Here is a 10,545-nt window from a genome sequence, read left to right as displayed (position 1 = left end):
AATACAATATGTTAAGTTTCCTAAAAAAATATTTATTATTTTCTATTTTATGAGTGTTTTGAGGAAAAAATTAAATCAATTTTTTCAAAATTATCCTTATACATCTTTTTTTTTTGAAAAGATTATGCCTATACATCTGAAAATAAAAAAGTTTACAGGCACTCTCTCCTCAAATCAGAGATGGTCTAAGATAGTTGTATATTATTTTCAGGACTTAAACCGCCAATTTAACTGCTTATTATTGATTTATTTCAACGAAAGATATAAATAATATATATCATTCACAACTTTATAGTAGTTTTCAAAATTGTATAATGCATCATCATCATTACCAAGCTCAACAACCATTTTACATGAGCACAGCGTAGCATTGTGGTAGGTCAACATCTCCTTACCATACACCAAGCTTCCATTTATATAACTAGGGTGTTTGTGGTATTATCCGAGAAATTACGCCAGGCAGGAGCAGTGGCAGAGTAAAGATATAGTTATGGATCTTGACACTCTGTTCGATGCTGCCATGGCCGGAGATGCTGATGCCACCGCCAAATTGGAGATGGAAGCTGATACACTCTCCGAATTTTATGATAAAACTATCCTTCACCTGGAATCAGAGAAGGGAAATACAGAACGTGTCAGATTTATTTTGAGGGAATTTCCACACAAAAATCTTTTGGGCAAGCGTACTATATTTAAGGAAACAGCACTTCAGTTGGCTATATGTTTTGGACAAACTGAAGTGGCCGAAGTCCTCATTGATGCAGCTAGCCATTTGCCGCCTCCTTCAGATGATGATGATAATCCTAAACTTACTTCTTTTCAAGTTTTTCTCAGGCAAGCTTTTGATGGTTCGGCCACCGCCTTACATGTAGCAGTCAGGGAAGGAAACCTAGCTATTGTTAGGCTATTAGTAGAGGCCGACCCGACTGATACACATATTCAAAACTCGAGTGGTGAAACACCCATGTACATAGCTGTGGAGAAAGGGTTCAAGGATATAGCAGACATCATCTCTACAACTTGCACTGCTCCATCTTTGCTAGGACCTCATTGTAGTGCTGTTGGGCGTATTAAAAATGTGGACCAAGGTATGCTCTTTAAAACATAATATACTATCTATAGCCATATTTACCTCTTTTTGTTATGTAAGCTAAATCCAATTTTGTATTTGTTAAAATCTTCTTCGCTATTTAATTTGACACCTTTTTATTTTTATAGCTAAGAGCCCTGGTGGAAACCTCTACAAGATTATGGATAAAGATGCTCTGTATGCGGCTGCCATTGCTAGAGATGCTGATGCCATAGCTTCATTGGAGATGCATGCTGATAAACTGAACGACAAAAGAGAAACTATCCTTCACACAGAGTCCGAAAATGGAAATACAGAACATGTGCAATTTATATTAAGGGATTTTGCAGACAAAAACCTTCTGGTCAAGCTTAACAATTCTAAACAGACTGCACTTCACTTGGCTTCGTATAGAGGACACACAGAAGTGGCTCAGATCCTCACTAATGCTGCTAGAAATTTGCTGCCTCCTTCTCCAAATGATGATAATCCTGTTACTTCATTCCAATCTTTCCTTAGGCAAGCTGATAATAATAAGGAGACTGCCTTACATGTAGCAGTTAAGAAGGGTAATGTGGACCTTGTTAAGCTTTTAGTAGAGGCTGATACAAGTGATAAACATATTCAAAATAATGAAGGAAAAACGCCAATGTACATAGCTGTGGCAAAAGGGTTGAATGGTATAGCAGAGGTAATCTCTACAACTTGCATTTCTCCATCTTTGCTCGGACCTCATTGTAGTACCGTTGTGCGTGACAAGAATTTCGACCAAGGTATGCTCTTCAAAGACTATGTGTCTTTCCTCTTTTTTTTTTCTACTTTTTTTAATGTTAGACATATATACTATATTTAGTTCATTTTATGTTAATTATTTATTGACCATATATTCAACGTCATGATGATTCCGTAAATACACACGATTTGACAAATGATGAAATATTGAAATCCCAGGTGGAACCCTCTATAAAATTATGCAGAAAGATGCTCTGTATGCGGCTGCCATTGCGGGAGATGCTGATGCCACAGCTGCATTGGAGATGCATGCTCATAAACTGAACAAATACTATGAAGAAACTGTCCTTCACACTGAATCCAAAATGGGAAATACAGAACATGTGCAATTTATATTAAGGGAGTTTGCAGACAAAAACCTTCTTGTCAAGCTTAACAGATATGAACAGACTGCCCTTCACTTGGCTTCGTCTCAAGGACACACAAAAGTGGCTGAGGTCCTCATTAATGCTGCTGGAAAGTTGTTGCCTCCTCCTTTTGATGATGATAATGCAGTTACTTCATTCCAAGCCTTTCTTAGGCAAGCTGATAATGAGATGGAGGCCGATCCAAGTGATTCACATATTCAAAATTATAAAGGGGAAACGCCACTCTACATAGCTGTGGAAAGTGGGTACTATGATATAGTGAAGATGATTTGTACAACTTGCACTGCTCCACTTAATTTGGATGCTCCTGGTGGTAGTACCACTGTTTTACATTCTCTTATCAACAATGCCGACCCAGGTATATTTTCAGTTTTTAAACCTCTTCCGCATATTTTTTATTTACTCACTATAATTTACACCGTACATCTATACTACTCTATTAAACCCCAAACATTTTGGTCGGTTAGTGCTTGGACAGAATTATAGACCTATTTATTATAAATAAGTATGCTTTATAACTAAAACTATTATTTTTTTTTTATATTTTATAAATAAAAAAATCAACTTCCGAAACATAACAGAACCCATTCTAACTAAAACACATTATCCTTTTCAATTCCTAACCGAAAAACGAATTTTCTAAACATAACACGAAATGTACAAAACATTGAAAGTTTGGTCGGTGGGTTGGTCGACACATGGGCCGAAATACGGCCTTTCTATATAACCAATTATTAGTTTTAACTAATATATATTATCTTTTCTGTATTTTTTAACTAAAATAACTCAATTTTCTAAAATAACATCGAGCAACATAATAATTATCTTTTTAACTAAAACACATTATCTTTTTTAGATTTTCTAACTTAAAAAAACAAATCTTCTTTAATTAACACGGGTGATACATACATAAAACTATAATATTATTATATATTATTATTAATAAATAAACAGTGATGTTTTTTAATCGAAATACATTAACATTATTTTTAAATACTCTAATGGTCTCACTTTAAAAGTAATATTATAAAATCTATACAATACTTATATTATTATGTTACTAAAGCTGAAACATTAAAAATTTAGTTGGTCGGTCGGTCAATCCAGTTTGGCAAGTTGGTGGGTATTAAACTGAAATATTAAACATTACGTTAGTACGATGGGTCGATATTTGGATTTACGCGTCCCTTTAACTTATAATATGTGCTACACCATATTATAAATTGTTTATAACTAAACATTGATTGGTTGATATATATCTGGGTTTATAGGTCTCCTTAAATTATAACATGTAAAAAAAAATATTTTAACATCCTCATTAAAATATATATGTTCGACGTAAATTTTAATCAGCTATTTGACAGACTTAACTATTATGAATTTATTCAGCTGTTAAATAATTTTTTTATTTAATTATATTATGCTATCATAATTTTATTTTCACAATAAAAATAATTAAATATAATTATAAAAAATAAAATAACAAATATTATAATCGTCCGTGCGTTGCACGGGTTATAAGCTAGTGTATATATCATAAAAGAAAAATCAAAAAAAATTTACCCAACTTCTTTATACATATTGACATTATTCACTGGATCGGATTTGAATATTTTATAAGAAATGTAGCTTTCATAAATTTATTATATTTAATTTAATAACTACAAAATCAATTATTTTTTATTATTATAGTCTATAGAACTCAAATAATTTTCAATATCAGAAAATTTATGTTATAGTACTTTGAATATTTAATATCTCAAATATCAAAAACAAGACTTTTATTCTAACGGCAAACTGATCCGTAGTTAAAAATTCCAAATTTGGGACAGAGTATCCCAAATTCTCCTCTGTACATCTACTGTTCAATGATCCAAATTTGGATCACCTACTTTATTATAATATATTAATTTTGTTACTTATATATCTTTTGTTAATCAGATTCAAAATTATTTGTGTTTACTAATATCTATTAATAATAATATGTAATTAATAATTAATAAAATTCATTTTAGAAGAATCTTATAATAATAGAAAAACAAATTTCATTAAAATTTAAATAAGAGTACATTACATGCATAAAATAAAAAGTACATAAAATACATACGTTAAAACTTACTATATAGAAAATAAAATATAAAGAATCATATGTATTAACTGAGAATTTCTGGGAGGAATATGCTAATTCGTACAGTGCATAATGTATTTTATTTATTAATTCAAAAATTAATTGTTTCTCTTTCTTATTAAATCAACAAGCACATTATTTTGTTTGATAATATTAGTAATTAGGTATATAATTTAAAAACTTGTACATATATTAATAAATAATTTTAATTTAATTAATTTATTAAATATAATATAAATAATTAATAATGATAAAATATTAAATTTAGGATTATATAGTTTAACATATAATTTATGTAATATAATATACAGAAATAATTTAAGGAGAGGCGCACCTTGGGAGATCGAAGGCCACACTTCGTCCAAGGAGAATCAGGGAATACAGTAGAAGACGTGGATTTGAATCGCTTGCGCCGTAGCGATTAAAGTTAATATTCTGTTCGAACTTTTAATTAGTATCATAAAACGCAGGGTCAAGGTCCGATTGTTCCTACAATGATATCAGAGCGAAGTTGCGGTTCTTCGATTTATGATATGTAGTCCATGTCATGATTATATATGCATGTATGTAGTGGTTCTGTGATGCATGTTGTTGTCCACTATTATGGCCGTGTTTTAATTCTGTTATGTTTGGATTCCACGTGGTTTATCGTGGCTGTTGTAAATCACGAGGGTTGATCGTGATAGTTTAATCTTGTAATTTAATTTGTAATTGTTTTAGATTAGGATCTGATGTAATAGAATAGGCTGGTTCGTCTGTACAATTTGTATGTAATTATTTGATCAACGGGGCTGCAAGAAACAGAGATCTTCCGCTGCTGCGATTTGATTTCGGGGGTGCTGCATTGTTTTGGCCGTAACTTTTGCATACGATGTCCGATTTGGGCGAACCTAGCTACAACCTGGAAAAGCCCGGTTGAGATGTTTTCGAGGCTGTTTTTGGAATTTTTCGAGGCATTCTGAGGCCGTTTAGGCCTCCAAACGGGCTCTCGAAGTTTTCTGGAATCTTTCGAAGGATGAGTTCGAAGCTGTTTTTCCGGGGGCCATAATAGTGGATGTTTTCAATTATGATTTACATAATCCTTGATTATTGTTATTATGTGTTTCTTGTCTGTGTTTTTATGCCATGTGATACTAACCCTTCGCATGCTAGAATGACATGGACATAGGGATGTTTTTTCATTAATGCTTTAATCATGATGGTATGCTGCCATGTTGTGTGTTCTTTGTGTTGCTATGACCATGATAGTATGCATGTGGACTTCGAAGAACTAACATAGGGCGATGCATCTAGATTAAAATCCTCAAAGTAAATTCTAAGTGGGAGAGGGAGTTAATATGATATTAAATCCCATGGTCTCCATCATTGTTTGTATGTAATTTAACATAAAGACGAATATAAATTATGTATACGTCACCCATCGTGGCATGTAATTTATGGTGTCTAGAATGTTATAGATATTACTGGAACAAACTTTTTAAATTAATACGAATAAATACGAATTTTCATTATCTCTGATTTGGGGCGATTTCTAAGGCTTATGGGTATTAAGTGAGACCGATGAGACTCCGCCACTGCCTAAAAATCAAACCAGACACGAATATTGAATTGAAATATTCTATTCAAAGAATATTGGAAGGTATACATGCCGCACATCGTGGCGTACCAGGTTCCATAGGTTTCGGATAATTTAAGATTTGATGATGGTATACACTTAGCTATGAAAAATAATATAGACCACTCCAACGTGGCTTATTGTTTAGTATTAGGACCGAAGTAACGTTTAAACAAATTTAGGTGGTATATATGTCACCCATCGTGACGTACCAGAAACTTATGGTGTTTAAACGTTAGTTCATTTAATTTTAATAATTGTTAGAGGAACCAATATGTCTTAATTTTTAATGCACTCTTCTTTATATGTAATGTGATTTTTTCATGCATGATTCTCAGGATAAAATAGGCTTTAATCCACTGTTCACCATACTTAAGGATAACAAACTTACCGGACCTAACTATATTGAATGGAAACGTAATTTGGACATTGTGTTGACTGCTGAGGAGTACACGTTTTGCACTTATGAACCTAAGCCTGAGCAGCCCGCTGCTGATGCTCCTGATGAGGAGAAAGGGTATTATAAGCGGTGGATAAAGGCTGATGAGATGTCGCGATGTTACATTCTAGCAGCAATGTCGGGTGTTTTGCAGCATCAGCATCAGGCTATGGCCACTGCTTCGGATATGCTCTTTAATCTCAAAGAACTTTTTGGAGATCAGAATAGGGCTGCTAGGCAAGTAGCCATGAAGACTTTATTGAACACTCAGATGGCTGAAGGTACACCTGTGAGGGATCATGTTCTCAAGATGATGTCACATCTGAATGAGATAGAGATCCTTGGTGCTGAGCTTGACGGGGAAACCCAGATTGACATTATCCTTATGAGCTTGCCCAAGAGTTTTGAGCAGTTCCGCTTGAATTACAACATGAACAAGAGGCAGTATAGTCTTGCAGAACTGCTGACAGAACTTCAGGCAGCTGAAGGATTGTTTTGGCAGAGTGTTCAAGTGAATGTGGCTGAGAAAGGTTCATCCTTTAAGCCGAAAGGCAATAAGAAGAAGAAAAAGGCTCAGACACAGAAAGCTGTGAAGGCAGTGGGAGTTCAAGGTGGTGTGAAAAAGCCTAAAGGGAAGTGCTACCGGTGCAAGCAGTCGGGTCACTGGAAACAGGATTGTCCTCTTCCTAAGAAGACAAACAATACTGGTATGTCTCTTTCTCTAGTTACAGAAACATTTATAGCGGCTATATCTACGAGCACTTGGTGTGTAGATACTGGAGCCACTGATCATGTTTGTAACTCTATGCAGGAGTTCCAGCAATCCAGAATGCTTAGAGATGGTGAGATCTACGTGTTCATGGGAGATGCTACGAAAGTAGCAGTAGTTGCAGTAGGAGTTATTCATTTATCTTTTGGTTCCGATAGGATTTTGGTTTTGAACGATTGTCTTTATGTACCTTCTTTTAGAAGGAGTTTGATTTCAGTTTCTAAACTTTCTATGGATGGTTATAATGTTTGTTTGGATCGTAATGTTTCTATTATGATGAATAAACAGATTATATGTTTTGGTAAATTGCAAGACAATTTGTATATAATTAATCCTAGTCAACCTGCACTGCAACTACAACATAGGGTATTGAACAACACATCTTCTACCTCTAATAAAAGAAAGGAACCTTCTAGTTTGAACCAAACATATCTTTGGCACTTGAGATTAGGTCATATTAACTTGAGGAGGATTCAAAGACTGGTAGTAGACGGGCCTTTAGGCTCATTGGCAGTGGAGCCATTTCCAGTTTGCGAATCCTGCTTGGAAGGTAAAATGACCAATAGGCCTTTCAAGGCAAAGGGGAATAGAGCCAAAGAAGTGTTAGGATTGGTTCACTCTGATTTATGTGGACCCATGAATATCCAAGCAAGAGGTGGTTATGAGTATTTCGTCACTTTCATTGACGATTATTCTAGATATGGGTACGTTTATTTGTTGCGCCGTAAGTCTGAGTGCTTTGATAAATTCAAAGAGTACAAAGCTAAAACGGAGAAGCGACATAATAAAAGTATCAAGTCACTACGATCTGATCGTGGTGGTGAATACTTGCTTGGGGAATTCAGAGAATATTTATCAGAGAATGGGATAGAATCTCAGTTGACTGCACCAGGCACACCCCAGCAGAAACGTGTAGCAGAGAGAAGGAACCAGACTCTTTTAGAGAGTGTCAGAACGATGATAAGTTATTCAAATTTACCCAAGTTGTTTTGGGGACATGCCTTAGAGACAACAGCTTATCTTCTGAACTTAGTACCTTCTTAGTCGGTTCCTAAAACCCCTTTAGAATTGTGGACCGGGGACAAACTGAGTCTGAGACACATTCGGATATGGGGTTGTCCAGCACATGTGCTGAACAAGAACGCGACTAAGCTAGAATCTCGTACAGAAGTAAATCTGTTTGTAGGCTACCCCATGGGAATAAAAGGTTATTTATTTTATAGTCCTAAGGATCGGGATGTCACTGTTAGCACCAATGCAAGATTCTTAGAGGAAGACTATATAATGAATCACAAACCCATGAGTAGTATCATTTTAGAGGAATTAGTGGGAGGGACGAATAATGAACCTGTAGTACAAGTAGAACAACCACAGCAGACTGTGCAACCGGTCACTAATATCGCACCAGTTCCTCGTCGTAGTGGGAGGGTTGTTCGACAGCCCGACAGATTCATGATGATGATACTCGGACATACGAAGAGGCAATACAAGAAAAAGATGCAAGTCTTTGGCAAAAGGCAATGGATTCTGAGATGAAATCAATGTATTCTAATCAGGTCTGGGAGCTCGTGGAACCACCCAAAGATATAAAACCTATTGGATGTAAGTGGGTCTACAAGAAAAAGAGAGGATCAGACAAAAAGGTGAAAGCCTGGAAAGCAAGACTTGTTGCGAAAGGGTATACTCAGAAAGAAGGTATCGATTATGAGGAAACCTTTTCTCCAGTAGTCATGCTTAAGTCAATCCGTATTCTTTTATCTATAGCAGCTCATCTCGATTATGAGATTTGGCAAATGGATGTCGAGACAGCTTTCCTTAATGGAAATCTTGAGGAAACCATCTATATGCAGCAACCAGAGGGATTCATTAAAGAAGGCGAAGAGCATCTTGTATGGAAGCTGAAGAGGTCTATTAATGGACTTAAACAAGCTTCTAGGTATTGGAACATTCGCTTTGATCAGGAAGTCCAGTTATATGGATTTGATCAATGTCCAAGCGAAGCATGCGTGTATAAGAGATGTGAGGAAAATGCAGTGGTTTTTCTAGTACTTTATGTTGATGACATTTTACTCATTGGAAACAATGTTAAGATGTTGTCTTCAATAAAGGCATGGTTGTTCAAACAATTTGAAATGAAGGACTTAGGTGAAGCAGCATACATCCTTGGGATCAAACTTATAAGGGATCGCAAGAAAAGGATGTTGGCTTTGTCTCAGGAGCCCTACATAGATGACGTATTAGCTCGTTTTAACATGCATGACTCTAAGAAGGGTAATTTAACCTTCAGACATGGAGTTACTCTATCAAAGAGTCAGTGTCCTTCGACACCTAAGGAGATAGAGAACATGAAGGCAGTTCCTTATGCTTCGGCATGTGGAAGCCTAATGTATGCAATGTTATGCACGAGGCCTGATATCTGCTTTGCCGTGGGCATGGTTAGCAGATACCAGTCAAACCCACGACAGGAACATTGGAGTGCTGTAAAAGCAATACTCAAGTACCTTCGAAGGACTAAGGAGTATATGTTGGTTTACAAGTCCTCTGATTTATTGCCTCTGGGATATACCGATTCGGATTTCCAGACAGATAAGGCTAAGAGAAAGTCCACCTCGGGATGTGTTTTTACTTTGGGGGGTGGAGCCGTAATATGGAGGAGTGTAAAGTAGAAATGCATCGCAGACTCAACCATGGAAGCCGAATATGTGGCAGCCTCTGAGGCAGCCAAAGAGGCTATATGGTCCCGAAACTTCTTGCTGGATTTGGATGTGGTTCCTAATCTGCCACAGCAAATCACGATTTATTGTAATAACACTGGTGCTGTGGCAAATACCAAGGAACCACGGGCCCATAAGGCAGCGAAACACATAGAGCGTAAGTATCACCTCATACGACAGTTCGTTAAGCGAGGAGATATCATTGTGGCTGATATAGCATCGAAGGATAACCGGGCAGATCCTTTCACGAAGAGCTTACCAGCTAAGGCTTTTCAGGAGCACGTGGAGGCGATAGGAGTCAGATACTTGGTTACATAGTTGTTATAGTTGGTAGTGGATTGCTTGTAATAAACACTGATATACTCAAAGAATATCTTGAGTATAAGTGGGAGATTGTTAGGGTTATACTGAAATATTCGTTTGAAGTATATAACAATTATTTGAGAATCTTGAATGCATGTTTTCACATTGTCTGTATATTATATATTGTAGACAATCTAGTATAAAATGGGATAGCAGAAGATTAGATTGTCGAGTTCCTTATGTAATATAATAAAGGTTCACAGTCTAAATGGTGTTAGACAAACCATTGAAACGACTGAAGTATTATTTGGAAATAGTTTATCTTGACTATTGAATAATACTTATATA

The 10,545-nt window shown here is 35.7% G+C and overlaps 1 protein-coding gene across 2 annotated transcripts; it reads left to right on the top strand.

Moving 5' to 3' along the window:
- Positions 1-341: 341 nt before the first annotated feature.
- On the top strand, positions 342-5,564 carry LOC108207153 (uncharacterized). Of its 2 annotated transcripts, none has more exons than XM_064086542.1 (4): positions 342-1,088; positions 1,219-1,842; positions 2,021-2,587; positions 4,669-5,564. In XM_064086542.1, exons 1-4 carry the CDS (start codon positions 491-493, stop codon positions 4,677-4,679), a joined length of 1,800 nt encoding a protein of 599 aa, XP_063942612.1. In that variant the 5' UTR covers positions 342-490; the 3' UTR covers positions 4,680-5,564. The 2 variants fall into 2 exon arrangements, with proteins under 2 accessions (XP_063942612.1, XP_017233101.1); XM_017377612.2 differs by having other exon boundaries at positions 4,828-5,563.
- Positions 5,565-10,545: the final 4,981 nt, after the last annotated feature.

The sequence above is a fragment of the Daucus carota genome, chromosome 2 (genome assembly GCF_001625215.2).
Source record: "Daucus carota subsp. sativus chromosome 2, DH1 v3.0, whole genome shotgun sequence".
NCBI lineage: Eukaryota > Viridiplantae > Streptophyta > Magnoliopsida > Apiales > Apiaceae > Daucus > Daucus carota.
The sequence above is the reverse complement of the archived record's forward strand: the minus strand, read 5'-3'. Positions and strand labels throughout refer to the sequence as shown.